Genomic DNA, 19,115 nt, shown 5'->3' on the forward strand with positions numbered 1-19,115 from the left:
GGCATTGACATAGTTAAAAGAGCTCAAACATGCATTTTAGTCTGGGCCTAGACTTAAAACCGGGGCAGAAAGTTGTTATTGACAGTGCTCACATTCAATTTCCATTTATGCAGTGAATATATGCATATTCAAACTTGGCATGTTTGCAGTTGAAGTTACAAGACCCATCATATGGCTATATATGACTTGGAATAGCATGCAAGTAATTTGGGCTATTATTAAGATGTTTTTTGTGATTATGGAGCTTGACAACTCACCATTGACTTTCATTGTATTTAAAGAGCAGTGTGGACATTCTGCTAAACATCTTTTGTGTTCCACTGAATTTGGAATTCACAGAATTTAATTAACAGAGTTTAAATTTGAACTATCCTTTAAAGTGCTTCAGCTAATCAACAGATCTGTCTAAATGAATGAATCGTGTGAGGACACATCTTTAATGTGCTCTATTTGTTCAACTACATATGCTTTTTTCTACATGATTTGCTAAATTTGTTCTCAGCTTGAATCGCCAAATGTCCTCTGCCTGGCCAAAGTGTGCAGACTCACTATATGAGCATGCTAAAAATAGCAAATGAATTCATATTTTCTCATCTTGCATGAATAAGCAAAATGTGTGTGTTGTGTGTGTGTGTTTGACCTAAGTGCAAATTGCCCTTGCACTACTGAAAAAGTCACTGGTCTAAAATATAAAAATGCAATAATAAGGAACATAACCTTTTTCTATCTTAAATGAGAGTGGCTGTTCATAAACTTTTAAAGATCATCAACAATTAAATAAGTTAATTTCCTCTATAAGGCAGTTCTGGAAAAAAATATGTCATCGTCCAGCTCAGAATTCTCACTCAGATCAATAAAATTGTTGAATATTAAGGATTCAACTATATTAAATATGTGAAAAATAAGGTTAGGGTTATTTTTCACATCTTACATTGTTGCAGCACCTCTCTTCTCAGTCTGTCAGTAACGCTCCGTTTAGTTCTGGTCTCTATGAAGCCCCTCCTTCCGGAAAAGTGCAATGTCCTCTAATTGGTCGGCTGGACCAGTGTGTTGTGATTGTCAACCTACACAGCATGTTTCGGAAATGTCACAACCCTAACCATTACCGCGAGTTTCAACACACTTTGGCTGCGTCCAAAATTGCATACTCTCTTGAGTAGGTATTTATTTTGAATAAGTAATTAGGGTTAGGGTTAGGGTTAGGGTTACTTCACAATCACTAAAAAAGTATGTTCTATATAGTATGAATGTGTGTTGGATGAATGTCATCTGGACGTACTACATTCGCCATGTTGTCATTATTATGTGACCTACCAGCGTCAGTTATGTTGCTTCACTGCCATTCACAAATCCTCTCCCGTCGCCTCATGGAAAAGTAAAGTGTCCATCGTATGCACACCTCAGAAACTCGCCCGAAGAAGTAGGTCATCTGGGTACTTTTTGCTGACTCTTTTAATGAAAACTGTGAATTCGGACATACTTCTTTTGTCACATACTGTTTTTCGCCTACTATATAGTAGGGTAGTATGCAATTTCGGATGCAGCATGTAAAGCAACTCAACCAGGCCTTGTCCCTTTTTTATGAGCATGTATTGGGCAGGAATTATTTAAATGAGGAATATTGTGATATGTATGTTCCCAGAAGAAAACTCAAGAGGCAATTGAGGCATTTCAGGGAGTTCAGAAATAGTGCTTACTGATGTGGAGAATACAGTAACTCCCTTTGGAGTGGACTTTGTGCTTAGTAACTTTGCAGACCTTTTTCATGCTCGAACAGCAACATTACACACTAAAGAAAAAAAGCATAATAGGACCCCTTTATTATTCCAGTTCTGTCCTGACTGTTCTTTAGAAAAGCATGTTATTCCCTTAGAACAGTAAGTTATCAAATTGACTTGTGACCTACATAATAAGCTGTTTCTTTCTGTGCCGTGTGACAGAGATAAAGCCCTGTTACAGGGCTTCCTGTGCAGCACAGTCACTGTCAACTGCCATTTCATTAACCCAGCACGTTTCTGAACAGCTCAATTAATCTCTCAAGTACACAAGCTTGCATCCTCATGCACAAAAGCACACTTGTGCCACTAATATGCAAACACTCACTCCAACAGTACTTCTGTCATGCCGCTTGAAAATGTGTTTGTTTCAGCAGTTCAGTGTGGTTTGTTTATCTTGTAACCATAGTAACTTAGTACTAGTGCATGTTGGGAAATAGGAAGTAAAATTGCCATGCGGTAATCAGCTACAGGAATGTGTGAGCTCTATCAGTCGTTCTGAGTCGATCGCTTTTCCTTCTTCCTTTTTGCTAAGGCAACGTCTGTAAGTATTTCTCATCGTGTAATATTTGGTTACTGCTTACTTTTAAGTTAGTAAGATTATTGAGACGGTTAAATTAGTTTGTTTATTGCTGCTGGTTGTTTCTACTAGCTTGATTGTGTTTATCATATAGGCTACACTGCTATGTTAGCTAAGTGGTGCTACTTACACTGTTATTGTGTATTTGAGTTTGATTAATAATATAGACATCTCATTGTACTGTATTGCAGTTTCACAAAATTCCCAGTAAACTTCATGGAAATGAATCAACTGTGTCCTGGAGTTTCTTGGGAGTGTTTAAGCTGAATGGAACATAGCCCATGACAGTGAAAAGACGGCATCACAGCTAATGAGGGACACAAGGATTGCCATCCTACAGAGCAACTCAATACCAAGAGATAAGCGGCTAACGCTACAGCTCCCTGTCAGCTACATACTAGCTTCCTTCTCCTGATATTGAAAACGCGGTGAGTCACAATGTCACAACGTAGCAACAATAAAAAAGGAAATGGAGATAACCAGACTGAGACTGTGCGCTCAAGAAGCAGTCGCTCATCTGGTACATCGTCCAGCTCGAAGATAAGCATGGCCGTCGCCATGGCAAAGGCAAAGGCCGAAGCAGCGCAAGCTAGAGCGGTACATGCGCTAAAGGAAATTGAACTTAAAGTGGAGCAGGCACGAGTTCAAGCTAATCTTGATGCATTAAATGACGAAAAAGAAAAGGATGCTGCCATTGCAGAGGCAAATGCTCTCGTGGCTGGTTTACAAGATATGGGCTTTGAAGTATGCAGTAAGGCTAACAGCCCAGTCCCCCAATCGGTCAAAGACCAGCTCGTCGCCGCCTATGTGTCGACACAAGCCAGCCTATGCAGCAGGGGTCTATCTGTCAGAAGAGGGAGTGACTATGCTTCGCCAACGCTTCATCCTCCACACCAACCAATCAATGTTATCCCTTCAACACACCACCCACTCAATGCAAGTCAAACCCAAGCTGCTGCTTCCGCTGACATTATGCCACACCAAGTTCCTCAGACCAGTGGGGCACTGCCACAACAAAGCTTCAAGCAGCCTCTCAACTCCTCTCCAGCTCCTCAGCTTGGTGGGAATCTTCCGCAACAGAACATCAAGAAGGATTCCTCATCTCCTGCACACCTGCCTGCTCACAGGACGCCTTATGGAGGTAGCTATGACCATTCTACGTCCACTGGAGACCTCATCAAATACCTTGCTCGCAGCCGCCTGGTGACTTCAGGCATCACCACATATGATGACCAGCCAATGAACTATTGGGCCTGGAAAACATCGTTCCTGAACGCTATCGCCGATCTAGACTTGTCTGCTGCAGGAGAACTCGACCTCCTCACCAAGTATCTGGGAAAAGAGTCAGCAGAACAAGTAAGAAGGATAAAAACAGTCAACATTAAGGATCCAGCGATTGGACTGAACATGGCATGGGGGCGCCTCGACGAAATATATGGCTCGCCAGAGGCCGTCGAGCAGGCTCTGTTCAACAAACTAGAAAACTTTCCAAAAGTCACAACAAAGGATCCACAGAGACTCAGGGATCTAGCCGACCTGTTGTCAGAGCTACAAGCTGCCAAGGAAGATGGCTACCTTGCAGGCTTGTCATACTTGGATACCTCCAGAGGAATTAAGCCTATCATTGAGAAACTCCCATACAACATGCAAGAAAAGTGGCTTTACTTTGGTACCAGATACAAACAGGAACATTTCGTTAGCTTCCCACCCTTCTCCGTGTTTGTAAACTTCATCGCCATGGAGGCAAGGGCTCGCACTGATCCAAGCTTTAACCTCTTCACGCAAGCTCCAGCAGAGAGAAAGAGTAAATGGGAGAGGCCCATAAAGACATCGGTTTATGTTCACAAGACGCAGGTCTCAGGAACTGCTAAGGCCGAGTGCAGAGAAAGTATGGAACGAATTGATCCAAATAAATACTGCCCTTTGCATAAAAAGCCCCACCCTCTGAGGAAATGCAGAGGCTTCCGTGAGAAGAGCATAAACGATCGCAAACAGCTTTTGAAAGAACATTACATCTGCTTTCGCTGTTGCTCCTCCACAGAGCATCTTGCAAAGAACTGCACTGCTGAGTTAAAATGTACAGAGTGTGAGAGCACTGCTCATGTGACAGCGCTCCACCCCTGCCCACCTACCTGGAAATCTAAGTCGTCCCCTTCCACTTCAGAGGACGGCGGCGAGGAGGACAGAGCAGACATCCAGGAGGTCAAGTCGACGTGCACTCAAGTATGTGGTGAAGGATTGAGTGCCAGAGCATGTGCTAAGATCTGTCTCGTCAGCGTGTTCCCAAATGGATGCAGGGAGGAGTCCAAGAGAATGTACGCCATACTGGACGAGCAGAGCAATCGCTCCCTGGCGCGGTCGGAGTTCTTCGAGGTTTTTAAGATCTCCGGAAGCTCCTACTCATATACTCTCAAGACCTGTGCGGGGCGTTCAGAGACAGCGGGGAGGAGAGCCAGCGGATACACTGTGGAGCCGGTGGACAAGAAATTGAGCATTCCTCTGCCTACACTCCTCGAGTGCAACCAAATCCCTAACGTTCGCTCCGAGATTCCTACGCCGGAAGCAGCCTACCATCATGCCCACCTGAAGCGCATCGCCGACAAGATTCCGCCTCTGGATCCAGACGCCAAAATACTCCTCTTACTGGGTAGAGACATCTTACAGGCACACAAGGTCCGAGAACAGATAAGTGGCCCAGGAGATGCACCGTTTGCTCAAAGGCTTGACCTAGGATGGGTTGTCGTCGGCGATGTGTGTCTTGGAGGTGCCCACAGACCACTTGAAGTGAGGAGTTACAAAACAGCCATCTTAGAGAACGGTCGTACGAGTTATCTTCAGCCATGCAACAACCAGATCAGAGTGAAAGAGGTATTTGGTCAAGTGCCTAAAACTCAGCATCATCCTGCACCAACCTCCACCTGTGGCTTAATGATGCTCAGTGGAGACTGCCTGGGGCAGACTGTCTTCGCTCGTACTCCCGACGACCACAGACTCGCTCCATCCATGGAGGATCTAGAGTTTCTGAAGATAATGGAAGCTGAGTGCTATCAGGACAGCTCCAAAAGTTGGGTTGCACCTTTACCCTTCCGGTCGCCAAGACAGCGGCTGCCTAACAACAGGAAACAGGCTTTCGACCGTCTTGTCTCACTCCGGCGCTCATTGGAAAAACGACCACAGATGAAAGCCGATTTCCTAGAGTTTATGGAGAGGATGCTTAAGAAGGCACATGCAGAAGTTGCCCCGCCAGTGCAGCCTGGACAAGAGTGCTGGTACCTGCCCCTGTTCGGTGTGTACCATCCTAGGAAGCCAGATAAAATCCGTGTGGTTTTCGACAGCAGCGCGTCATGTGAAGGAGTGTCACTCAACGATGTTTTGCTCACTGGGCCCGACCTTAATAATAGCCTTCTAGGTGTTCTTATGAGGTTCAGGAAGGAACAGGTGGCGATCACCGCCGACATCGAGCACATGTTCCACTGCTTTGTCGTTAAGGAGGACCACCGCGATTTTCTCCGCTTCCTGTGGTATAGAAACAACGACCCTACCTCCGACATAGTGGACTATAGAATGCGAGTTCACCTCTTTGGGAACAGTCCCTCGCCTGCCGTTGCAGTGTATGGTCTGCGACGGGCAGCTAAGGAAGCAGAAGCCGACTATGGCAGTGATGCAAGAAGATTCATCGACCGCGAGTTCTACGTTGACGACGCTTTAAAGTCCTTCGGCACAGAGGAAGAGGCCATCAGCGTCCTCGGGCGAGCACAGAAGATGCTTGCAGCTTCTAACCTCAGGCTGCACAAAATTGCTTCAAATCGACTGGCAGTCATCGAAGCATTTCCAACCGAAGATCGCACCAAGGACGTCAACAACCTAGATCTCTTTGTTGATGATCTGCCCATTCAACGTAGCCTTGGATTGTTCTGGAACATGCGCACAGACACCTTCATGTTTCAAATCAAAGATGATCAGAAGCCATTCACTCGCAGAGGGGTACTCTCAACCGTGAACAGCCTCTACGATCCTCTAGGGTTCCTTGCACCCATCACGGTTCATGGAAGACTGATACTCAGGGAACTCACCACGCAATCAGAGGACTGGGACTCACCTCTTCCCAAAGACATGGAGATTGAGTGGACTAGATGGAAACAGTCACTCCAAGATCTAGAGGGGCTCCAGATACCACGACCTTATACGTCCTTCTCCACCGCAGGTGCGCTAAGAAGAGAGCTTTGTGTCTTTGCAGACGCATCAGTCAAGGCTATAGCAGCCGTTGCCTACATAAAGGTGACAAGCCACCAAGAACAGACTGAGATTGGCTTCGTCTTCGGGAAGGCAAAGTTGGCCCCCCAACCTGGTTTAACTATCCCTAGACTTGAGCTCTGTGCGGCTGTACTCGCCATTGAGATCGCCGAGATGGTAGTCACAGAGATGGACACAACATTCGACAACATCACCTACTACACAGATAGCAAGGTTGTATTAGGGTACATCCAGAACCAGACAAGGAGATTCTATGTCTATGTACACAACAGGATCCAACGAATCCATCAATCACCTTGTTCTGGTCAGTGGAAGTACGTCCCAACGCACCTCAACCCAGCTGACATTGGGTCAAGAACTGTGACACCAGCTTTGCTTAGCAGCACAACTTGGCTCAAAGGACCAGCCTTTCTCCATGATGCATCTTCGTATTCACCTGAGCTTCAAGAGACTTATAACCTTATTGACCCTGACACTGACTCTGAAGTGCGTCCTCAGGTGGTGACAAGTCTCACACATGTTACCAGAGATGTGGTGCACCCACAACGCTTTGAACGCTTCTCCAAGTTCAGCACTCTCCTCACGGCCATAGCGCACCTCATCCACGTGGCTCGTTCCTTTGCCCACTCCACCCAGAATGAATGTCAGGGCTGGCACATCTGTCGCTCTACAGAGGAAGAGTTGCTAAGGGCCAAAGTGTGCATTGTGAAGAGTGTCCAGAATGAGTGCTATGCAGAGGAACTTAAGTGTATCAACTCAGGATCCAACATCCCATCTTCCAGCAGCCTGTGGAAATTGCACCCCATCATGGACCACGATCAACTTCTTAGAGTGGGAGGTCGGATTGGAAAGTCAGATATGAGCACGGACGAGGCTCATCCCATCATCATTCCTGGCCGACATCATCTCGCAACCCTGCTTGTGTCTCACTATCATGAAGCAGTGAAACACCAAGGAAGACATCTGACCGAAGGTGCCATTCGAGCGGCAGGGTTCTGGCTGGTAGGAGCTAAACGCTGCATCAGCAGTCTGCTTCACAGATGTGTCACTTGTAGAAGGCTGAGGGGGAAGACCGAACATCAGCAGATGGCAGCTCTGCCGGCAGAACGGCTACAAGTAGCACCTCCTTTCACCTACGTAGGTGTCGACGTCTTTGGACCATGGGACATTGTCTCACGCCGCACAAGAGGAGGAGTCTCCAACTCTAAACGATGGGCTGTGATGTTCTCATGCATGTGCTCAAGGGCAGTTCACATCGAGGTAATTGAAGCAATGAGTACCAGCAGCTTTATCAATGCCTTGAGGAGGTTCTTTGCAGTCAGGGGCCCTGCAAAGCAGATTCGCTCTGACTGCGGAACTAACTTCGTCGGCGCCTCTCGTGAGCTGGAGATGGACAAGACTAATCCAGGCTTCAACAGTGTGGAAGAGTACCTGGACACACAGAGCTGCACCTGGGTATTCAACCCGCCCCACGCGTCTCATATGGGTGGCGCCTGGGAACGCATGATTGGCATTGCCCGCCGTATTTTGGACTGCATGCTGCTTGAGCAGAGGAGGTCTCACCTTACACATGAAGTTCTGACCACACTTATGGCTGAGGTAGCTGCAATCATGAATGCTAGACCGCTCATCCCAGTATCATCGGATCCGGAATCGCCTGTCATCCTCACCCCAGCAATGCTCCTGACTCTCAAGACAGGATCTGCTCCTCCTCCTCCGTCAGGAAGCTTTGAGGAAGCGCATCTCATCAGAGAGGAATGGAAGCGGGTTCAGGGCCTAGCAGACATGTTTTGGAACAGGTGGAAACATGAATACCTCAAAACATTGCAGCTTCGGCACAAATGGCAAGGAAAAAGGCAGAACCTCCAGGAAGGAGACATAGTTCTCTTGAAAGACAATCAGGCAAAGAGAAATCAATGGCCTACGGGCATCATCACAAAAACCTTTCCAGGAGAAGATGGACTGGTCCGGAAGGTTCAAGTGGAAGTCGTCAAGGATGGAACCAGAAAGGCTTTTTCTCGGCCCATTAAAGAAGTGGTTCTGCTTCTCTCTCCAAAGACTGATTCTGTTAATTAATGTGGGCTCTTTAAAGACCCCAAGCGGGGAGTGTCATGCCGCTTGAAAATGTGTTTGTTTCAGCAGTTCAGTGTGGTTTGTTTATCTTGTAACCATAGTAACTTAGTACTAGTGCATGTTGGGAAATAGGAAGTAAAATTGCCATGCGGTAATCAGCTACAGGAATGTGTGAGCTCTATCAGTCGTTCTGAGTCGATCGCTTTTCCTTCTTCCTTTTTGCTAAGGCAACGTCTGTAAGTATTTCTCATCGTGTAATATTTGGTTACTGCTTACTTTTAAGTTAGTAAGATTATTGAGACGGTTAAATTAGTTTGTTTATTGCTGCTGGTTGTTTCTACTAGCTTGATTGTGTTTATCATATAGGCTACACTGCTATGTTAGCTAAGTGGTGCTACTTACACTGTTATTGTGTATTTGAGTTTGATTAATAATATAGACATCTCATTGTACTGTATTGCAGTTTCACAAAATTCCCAGTAAACTTCATGGAAATGAATCAACTGTGTCCTGGAGTTTCTTGGGAGTGTTTAAGCTGAATGGAACATAGCCCATGACAACTTCCCTTGCTGAAACAAACACACATAACTGCACTCACATTCTCTCCTATCTCAGCCCCTGGATCCTGTGTACTTTATTTTGTTTCACTTGGAGTTATTTGTGTCTTCACTAAAGGATCGCTAGTGGGCAATTACTCTATTAGGACAAAATGTGCATGCAACCAGATCTGTAGTTTTAACAGGGTTTGCATGAAGGCACTAATGGACTATAATGGGCCTTGTGCTCTGCCAAAAATGTAAAAGAGTGAATTAAGATGTCCTGTACAGCAAAACAAAGGGGCTGGTATCAAATGTCCTGAATGCATTCAAAACCACAAGAGCCCTCTGTGCATGAGCGAAACTGGGTGAAAAAAAGTTTTTCTTAAGCTGGGAGCACACTGTACGATTTATAATAGTCCTTTACGACTGTATGAGCATGTTCCCCGGTATAAGCCATGTGTCACAGACACTCACTCTTAGTTTAATTATCATGGACTTTTAGTTTGTTTTCACCAGCTCCGCCTCGGCCCTGTCGACCCTTTGGAGGTCCCCAGTCTATTAAACAGTCCGCCTTGGCTCCTCCCACACTTGGCTCCACCAGAGATCCTTGGCATTTCGGCTCCACCTGGCTCCCTCGTCCCTCCGGCTTTCACCTTGGTCAGCCATCACCGTGTCTGCGCTGCGGACTTATGAACCATTCGAGGGGCTCCGGCTCTCCACCCCTTTGGCTCCAGCGGGCTTCGCCTTCCCTCCGGCTCCACCTGGGTCCTCTGTCGCACCGGCTCAGCCTCGGTCCTCGGATATTCCGGTTACACCTCGAATGCTCGTCGTCGCACCTCGCCTTGGTCTTCAAAGCCAACGGTGTTACTCAGGCCCATCAGCTCTCCGTCTGCACCCTGGGATCCCCTAACATCGCATCTGTCTCCGTTGGCCGTCCAGCGGATGTCGTCTGCCATGTCAACACCTTGGCTCCTACCTCCATCGACTCCGCTATGGGCTGTCGTCATAACTCCGCTCTGGGTCTGCAACATCTGGCCACTCATCCTGTCACCACCTTGAATGCTCCCACCATCTGCTCCTCCGTGGGTTCTCTGCCATTCTATCTGCCTGTTATTACCAGCCCTTCGCCTACTCCTCGTCCTCCAAAGCCACCACCCTCCTTCCCTCATCCCCTGTTTGTCTCTGTTTTGGTTACGGCACAAGGTCGCGTCTTCTGGGGAGGGGCGTTATGTCACAGACACTCATTCTTAGTTTCATTATCATGGACTTTTAGTTTGTTTTCACCAGTTTCCTGTCTTCCTTTGTTCAGTTTTCCCACCACTCTTTAGTTGTCATGGTAACAGATATGATTAGTTTTCAGTTCAGCTGTGTGTCATTAATTACCCTCATTTGCCTTGCTATTGAAGTTGCTGTGTTTGTATCACCCATTGTCCGGTCACGTTTCCGCATAGCGGTTGGTTTCTTTTGCTCATCTTGTTTGTATTGCCTTCTGAGTGTATTATTAAAGATGGTATACCTGATCTTCATCTTCATCTTCGTCGTGTGTTGCTTGCAACCTTTGGTGACACCATGTCGTGTTTTACGTCATCAATCACGCACATTCGGTGAAGGAAGTTTGTTTTACACCACTGAATAAAAAAAAAAAAAGTTAATTGTGACCTTTTTTTCCCCTCAGAATTGTGAGTTTATATCCCACAATTCTGACTTTATAACTTGCAAGTGCAAGTTTATACACTGTCCGGCCAAAAAAAGGTTTTGTTTGGATTTAAATAGGCAAATGCTTAAGAGTCTATGAATTTTTGCATTTGCAGTCATTATTATGTTTCTAGCATGTTATATGTTTGGCAACAGTTCTTTTAACTCTAATTGATGAGTGTTCATTTCTTAAACAACCATCTAGGAAGACAGATCACGGACATATTCCAGGATGACAATGTCAAGATTCATCAGGCTCAAATTGCCAATACAACATCTTGACCAAAAATGCATGCACCTCTTGATGGAAAAACATCACAATATTTTGTTCCATCAAGAGATGCATACATTTTTTATCAAGATCTTGTACTGACAATCACTCTGTACAGTCTACTCCAGCACCAAAGACTTGAATGAATATAACTTGAAGTTCAATGAATATAAAGTCTGGACATGTGAAAATTCTTCATGCTCCCTCCCAACCATTCAATTTGAGCCTGATGAATCTGGAATATGGCCATGATACACGTTTTCCAACATGGTGGTTTAAGAAATGAAAAGCTATACACTCCCATCACTTAGAAAAACTGTTGCTAAACATATAAAATGCTAGAAACATAATAATCACTGCAATAATGGTCCAAAAATGAAGATGATGTGTGTGGAGCAAGTCCTGGTTTGTTGTTATCTCAGTAATTGCATCATCAGGTTCGGCACTCCTGTTGGTTTTTGATTTGATGGTCGTCAAAGGAGAAGTCACACGGCAGTACTGTGCCACAAATCTTCTTGATTGCAACAGACATTAATCGGCTGTCGGCGAACGTCAAACTAGCGATCCAAAGACTTCAGATTTTGGCCAAGAATCAGAGGAATCTTTTAGGATTGTCAACATTTGTCTCAGACGGCCAAATCGTGTCCAAAATCGTACAGTGTGAAGTGTGAACCCGGCTTTACTTTTTTTTATTGAGTTATTTGGGCATTTCATACTTATTTTGGCAGCAAAAAAGTCTACATTTGGTCACACCTAAAAATTCATCAAATTCATTGTTTTAGAATGCGAAATATAATATGCAAGACGTTTTTCTAAAAAAAATTACATATTACATTACATTACACTTACATTAACCAGTTGCATTACTCTGTTAATCTGTTATCACATATTTGCTAAAAAAAAAGACATTTACAAGAGTCTATGTTTGAGAACTGCACTGAAATAACACTTGCTTTTCTCGCAACCCCCTCAGCAGTACTCATATTTCATTATATTATCACAATGATGACGTCAGTGTTATTAGGCCCTTGTGCTCAGATTCTTAAATCACATGCAGCAGATTCCAGTTGAACCACAGTGTATGGCTGATCTCTGGGATTAAAGAGTCAGACATGGAGACGGAGGTGTTTTAGTCAGTTGACTAATGATGACAGTGAGATTGGGGTTGTGGACAGCTGCTGGTTGGGTCCAAAGACTTCCTCATGTTTTGCTTTAGCTTAAAGAAGCCTGTGGGTTTCAATTTCTCCAAACCGGGATCATTTGACCATGTGGGGATCTCCACACTGAGCAGGGTGGAGCTGAATTCTGGCTCGGTTACATTATTGCGGCAGCAGACCGCTGTCACTCTGTAATGAGATCTGCGTCACAGGCTTACACTTTTAATGGATTTTCTGTATAGTTTGTAGTCTATTCATCATGCATTATTTTAGTTTCTTATTTTTCCAGTTCCTTATAAGAAGATGTATCATGAGTACACTCAAGTAAACAACCTTAAGCATTTGTTTAGGTGAATAAGTTATCAAGTTAATAACAAGTCTGGGTCATACTTACTTAAATTAATACATTTACTCAGAAAGGGCGCAATAACTTGCAAAAAAATGCATCATCGTTTTCACAAAAATATTAAACACCACAACTGTTTTCAATAAGAAATGTTACTTGAGCACCAATTCTGCATATTAGAATGATTTCTGAAGGGTCATGTGACACTGAATGATGCTGAAAATTCAGCTTTGCCATCACAGGAATAAATTACATGTTAAAATATAAAACAATTATTTTTAATTATAATAATTTTTCACAATATTACACAATTTACTATATTTTTGATCAAATAAATGCAGTCTCGGTGCCCATAAGAGACATAATTTAAAACAATCTTACCGACCCCAAACTTTTGAATGGTATATAATTATTCTTTTAGAATATATTACATTTTAGACAATATTGAACTATGTGATATTGGTGAATTATGTAACCAATGTGATGACATTCATCAATGCAAGATATCACAATGCAAAACGAATGATTCCAAAGTCCTGACAAATTTATTCCTGCATTAGTTCCCATGCACTGCACACTCACATGAATATCAATTCAATCACCCCATGTGTTTGCACTTAGTTTTACACACCATTTAACCCTTTTCTAACATGATAGGAAAATCAAGAATGGAGCCTTTTAACTTCTTTTTGTCTGTGCCTTAATGCAATCATTCAGAGACCCTATGTTGGGCGTCCTATTGATCAGGGAAGGCAGGAATTGAGTTTGGTGCAAATCAGTGATCAAGACAAACAGAGCATGAACCATTGGGCCACATTAGTGTAGGGTGGCTCCTCTGTCTGCCAGGTGACAAGAGTTTACAAAGGCTGAAGTGAAGTGCTGAAGCACTTTACTAGAGACTGAGTGAGTGGGAGTGCTGTTAAGAGCCTTGAATGAGGGGTCATTAGCGCCTGAGTGACTTCATCAGACCAGACGGTACTGCAGGTTCCAATAGCCGCTGCGTTAAGGAAGATGGCATGCTTTAATGCAGACATGAGCAAACACAGAACAGGGTATGGCTCTTTTAGCCTGTTGACTAGCAGATTAGAACAGACCTCAACCAACACAATCTAATAGCGGCTGCTCTCAGCCTCTTGGCTGTTTGATGCATGCCCTGAGCATGTGCAATGCTGGGTAAAATCATTACTGCTATCAAATTAGAGCGCAGATTCTTCTCTATTAAGATTTGCAGTCAGTTGTGTGCTGATCATGAGATCAGCAATAAGGAAAAAGAGAGAGTCCATTAATTATTAAAATTAACAAGCCTCCAGAGACAATTACAACAACTTATGCGCCATGCAAAGGCACAGATCTTAACCACCAGCCTAGGAACAAACTCAAACATTTGTGCATTGAATTTAAAGACTGACTTAAGCATTTGTTTGTTGGTGTGTGATTTAGGTTCACATGGAAAGCACCCTGAGGAAGTGTGTGGCCTCTTTTAAATGCCAGATGTGTCATTCCTAGTCTGACAGTGTCATATTGAAAACAAGGACATGCTCCAAGCCCTGCGCTCAGTGACGACATGTGAAGAAAAGCAGTGCTGAGGTCAGTGCCAGTGCTGATGAAATTTCGTGCCCAAATAAACAAGCATCTCCGTATCAACACAAGTGTGTCATTGTGACATTATGAGAGATCTGCTAATCAAAATATGGCATTTCCAATCTTTGGCACACCGCATCACTGATTTCATATTAGCAATAACTGTCAAATACAAACTGATAATGTCATAGTTATCATATTATCATCTTACAGAAATGACTCAACATTCTAAACCTTTTTTTTGTTTTTTTTGTTTTAAGTTTTTTTAACCTAATTATTAATGGTAAAATAGCACCATCTAGTGGCACATATTCCATTGATGTTTTGAAAGTGACAAACATTATATAAATCATAATTTATTTAGTTAGGGATTACCATTATTAATTATTTAGCTATTAATAACTTATTAATACATAATGGCTAAGGTTAATGATGTACATCTTTGTTTTAAAACAAAATTACAGAACAATAGAAGTTCTATATAATTTGCTCACTTTAAATGCATTATATATTGATTATATTGGCCTCCCTTGACTGAAGCCATAAAAGTTCATTGAAGTTCATTGAAAAGCACATCTAAGTGGGCTAAAATGATTAATGTACACAAAGAAAGCTTTCAGCTTGCTTCCATTAAAGCCATTCTAATCCAAAAATTGCATTATGGATTAAATATTGCATTATGAATCCACAACGCATCACTCACAGTCATTATAGAGTTGCAGAATAACATTCACATCACATCATTTAAAAACTGAAATCGAACACATACGACAATTATAAAAGTATAAAACTTGAAAGCTAAAAATATGACAAAAGTCGCCACATATTGTACCAACTGTAAAATGCTAAATCATGAGCAAGAGCTAGCATGAGCTGCTTGTTGGTCAGATACTTGCAATCTATTCTTTTTCCAATCACAAGTCTGTTCATACAGGCATGATGTACATTTCCAGGCCTCCTCTATGTCCACCCCTTTGGGTTCCCTCTGGCCTGTCCAGTAGGCCAGATAACCCTGAAGCTCTGCCCGTAGTTGAGCTTCATTGAAAGGAGCGACTCTGGTCCCAATGGGTCCACTAGAGCCTTGGTGATAGTATTCAAGCTGAAGCAGGTCAATGCATGGAAGATCAGAACATGACACAGTTATTAGTAGGGCATCAACCAGTTCCTCAAAGGTAGTCACCTGAACCCCAATGCTTTTAGCATGGCCCAGGACTCCCGCTCCAAGCACTTGAGTTGGACGCAGTTTAAGGTGATTTAAAATATGGTCTTTCTTCACTTCCCCTCTCACCAGTCCATCAAATAGCAATTTATACATGCCCACCTAAATAACAGATAGACAGTTTAAGAAACAGATGCAAAGATCCAATATATATATATATATATATATATATGGTCAATGGTGCATTAGAGTGTGCATAATAAAGAAAAGAAGAAGGGAAGAAAAATCTGTGCCAAGTTATTAGAAATGCACTTTTTTATTCATGTTGGTTTCATATGATTTTGAGAAAAAAAATGATGCCATTTTCCTAATTTTAATGTATTTTTCATGGTATTTCTATAAATATCATCAACTATGAATTCAGTTTTGGGGAGTCAAACCACGTGATTTGGCTGGTTGCACATGACTTCGATTTAGCAGACATAATTTGTTCAAACATTTGTAACGGTTTTGTTCAAAGATACATTTTTATCAGTGTTGTAAACTGAAAATAAAACTGAAACTATTAAATATAATTTTTGGTAATTGAAATTAGGCTGAAATAAAATATGAAAAAGTATCACATGAAAATTAGAATCGGAGAAAATTAGAAACTGAAATAAATACATTTAAGATAAAGTACTAAAATTACATACTAAAACTGAAATAAAAATAAATTAAAGCTGATAGAAATAATTTAAATCGCATAACCAAATGAATTAAACTTAAAACAAAAAAATAAATGAGTGACTGACAATATAAAAATAAAGGCTAAAATATTAAGAAATACTATAATTGTATATACAATCATAATACTGCAATGAAACCGATTTTTTTTCTATTAAGAAATAATAATAAAAGATTACACCAAGCTACTTAATATTTCATCTCTAGAATTTCATTCTTTCATGAGGATTTTTTATTATTATTATGATATTAGGACAGTTGGGACAATTAGGACAATTTTCAACAACAAAAAATATCATGCTCTTTATAGAAAATAGAACAATTTGTATTCAGGTCATTTAATGTTGTTGTTGTTGTTTTTTTGTAAATAAATGAATAGATGTCACAAATAAGCGTCACATCATTGACCCTCACTATATGGCCAAATGTATATGGAAACACAATGAAGTCCAGGGAAAACAAGGCAGCTGTGCACAAAAGCACAGTGCAATCATTAACTGCTGCATCATGATGACCTGCAATAAATAACTCCAACTCACCTGTAAGCAGTTCACTTTATCTTGTGCAGAACTAGGCATGGAGTTGTATTTGCGTGTCTTAAGCTCATTTAGGACTAGCTCCCCCTTCTGGTTATACATCAGTTCATCAATGACCCCCATGAAAAAAACACCTTCCTGCACACCAAACACAGGAAACTCTCGCACACGCTCCCCTGAAATAAGATGTTTGAGAATTAAATGTTTATACTTCCAAAACAATACCTAAAATTATTTCTACACTGTCAACACACCTGCTTCTAACATTGAAATCATGTGTAACATGTTGAGAAGTTTGATGGCTTCTGCATCCTCTCTAGTCTTGATATCTATAGGGACAACGTTCTGTATCTCCAGTTCTGGAGATGAAAGGCATGGATGGAATTACTGAATATGCATGATACATTATGTTGCACAAAGTATTGAAAGCCAATGCAGTTTATTACATCACCTCTTGATAAATGTATTTTTGCTCCGATTTGCACCTCAGTCCGTTGCAGGTCTTTTCTTTTGAGATATGGCTTCAAAAGACCGTAGATGGCCTTTATCTCACACCAAGACTGGTCACAAAGGAGAGTCACACTCAGATGCCGCTTGAAGAAGCGTTGCATTGGGCTGAGGCTGTTTTCATGGAGGCTCTTTCTCTTTAAACCCCTCACATCATCAGTTTTTACTGCTTCTTGCCCCAAAGCCTCTTTGTTATGGCTGAAAAGCAGAAGAGCATCATGTTATTATATGACAACAGCAAAGAAACAACATATTGCAGAATGACGTGGGTTGCATGTCGGCACACAATATCTAGAAACATTTTTTCTCTAAGCATCACACAAAAGACTTACTTGTACACTGATGAAGTGGGCACCCTGGGAAGGTTGAAGTCCACTGAGTGTTCACAATCAGTTTCTCTACTGAGAGGACTCTGGGGATCTAAAGAGATAGAGAGAAAAATACTGTTTACGTGTATAAAACCTAACACATACCACATTCTTTCAGTGGAAAGAAAGAGATATTATACAAACAAATGAACAGAAAGAAAAAAAACGCATGACAATCACAACAAATTACCAAAATTACACAATCTTTTGGGGCTCCCAATAGACATTGAAAATTACACGATATTTTACCGATGCTTTGTTGCTCGCAAGGGATGTTGAGGAATTCGGAGTCGCTAATGTCATCCCAGTCATCGAGCAGTTGTTGTGATCCAGAAGCATCCATCTGAAAACGAAAATAAAGTAATTTTCAGCTCATTCTAATCTTCACACCAATATTGCAGGAACAGCTGTAAAATAAACACGCCATTAGTTCTTATATTTGTCATAGATGTTTTACATTATATTGCGTAGTTTGGATTAGTTACATACGACATTCTAGTAGGAAGTATGCCAAATTAACATCCCGCCCCGTCAACATCAACAAATGTATTCGATTGGCTACTGCTCCATATAGCCCCACCCACTTCTTTCGCTAGAAACGTATCCGATTGGATACCAGTGCCAAATGCTTCTAATAAAAACAGACGTTTTTGAGTCTCTTTAATGTAAGCAAAGAAGAACATTTCCTTGGATTTCTGTAACGTCGCGATATTTAAAAATTACACATTTGAACATGATATTAAATGAAAAATAAACCATTATAAAATCATATGCATTTACACTTCCAATAGGAAATACTGGATGGTTGCCATAAAGTATCGTATATTTAGCGTAAACAGTGAGCCACGGAAAGGAATGGCGTTTTTGACGTCCTGGAGCCAGTTGTAGTTGTTCTCACTATTTGAATAAAAACAAAAGATGGCAAACTGACACTCCAAATATACGACCAAAGTTATAATGAAAACAATTTATCAAGAAACATAACTGTGGATCATAACGTGTCAGGTCAGAACATCTCATTCGCATTCTAATGATACAGGAAAGACGGTGTATAGCCACTAGTTTTACACTGATTTAACATAATGATCTAAATCACAGGTCTCATGAAGTTGTAAGAGTTAAAAACTATAATAAAATATCAATTATTTTAAAATAACACTGGACATTGTTACCTTCACAGTTATCACATGAGGATTAAGTTAGCACTTCAATGGAAAACATAACTAGATGAATTACCTATGGACCAGAGCCAAAAGTCTAAAACAACACCTGAGACCATGAGAAAGCTGAAGAACAGTCCTGGAGATCATACATGCTCACAGAAGACCAGAAAAAAGCCCAATAAAGGGAGTCAACGACACAAAAATGTAATGGTATCCACAGCCAGGCCCAACCAACCTAAAAAGACATCCATGAGCCAGTCCCAGGAGAGTCTGAGATGGGTGGGAGAGCTGGCCGACCCTGTGGAGGAAGAAGAGAGGATTGAGATTTATAAAGCCAACAGAAGGAAGCGCTATTTGGACTCAAGAACATTTAATCAAGAGCTTG

The 19,115-nt window shown here is 42.1% G+C and overlaps 2 protein-coding genes across 4 annotated transcripts; one reads left to right on the plus strand and one right to left on the minus strand.

Moving 5' to 3' along the window:
* The first annotated feature begins 2,240 nt into the window (after positions 1-2,240).
* Positions 2,241-10,746, plus strand: LOC307166599 (uncharacterized protein). The gene is made up of 2 exons (XM_079885059.1): positions 2,241-2,319; positions 2,547-10,746. The coding sequence occupies exon 2, from the start codon at positions 2,794-2,796 to the stop codon at positions 8,683-8,685; it is 5,892 nt and encodes a 1,963-aa protein (XP_079741185.1). The 5' UTR covers positions 2,241-2,319; positions 2,547-2,793; the 3' UTR covers positions 8,686-10,746.
* Positions 10,747-13,216: 2,470 nt separating this feature from the next.
* exo5 (exonuclease 5) lies at positions 13,217-19,036 on the minus strand. 3 transcript variants are annotated; one of them, XM_079886313.1, is made up of 7 exons: positions 18,966-19,036; positions 17,817-17,910; positions 17,532-17,619; positions 17,144-17,397; positions 16,947-17,051; positions 16,696-16,868; positions 13,217-15,592 (listed from the first exon to the last, which is right to left on the minus strand). In XM_079886313.1, exons 2-7 carry the CDS (start codon positions 17,908-17,910, stop codon positions 15,122-15,124), a joined length of 1,185 nt encoding a protein of 394 aa, XP_079742439.1. In that variant the 5' UTR covers positions 18,966-19,036; the 3' UTR covers positions 13,217-15,121. The 3 variants fall into 3 exon arrangements, with proteins under 3 accessions (XP_079742439.1, XP_079742437.1, XP_079742438.1); XM_079886311.1 differs by lacking the exon at positions 18,966-19,036 and adding an exon at positions 18,025-18,127; XM_079886312.1 differs by lacking the exon at positions 18,966-19,036 and adding an exon at positions 18,057-18,106.
* Between the last annotated feature and the right edge of the window lie 79 nt (positions 19,037-19,115).

The sequence above is a fragment of the Squalius cephalus genome (assembly GCF_949319135.1).
Source record: "Squalius cephalus genome assembly, chromosome: 11".
Taxonomy (NCBI): domain Eukaryota; kingdom Metazoa; phylum Chordata; class Actinopteri; order Cypriniformes; family Leuciscidae; genus Squalius; species Squalius cephalus.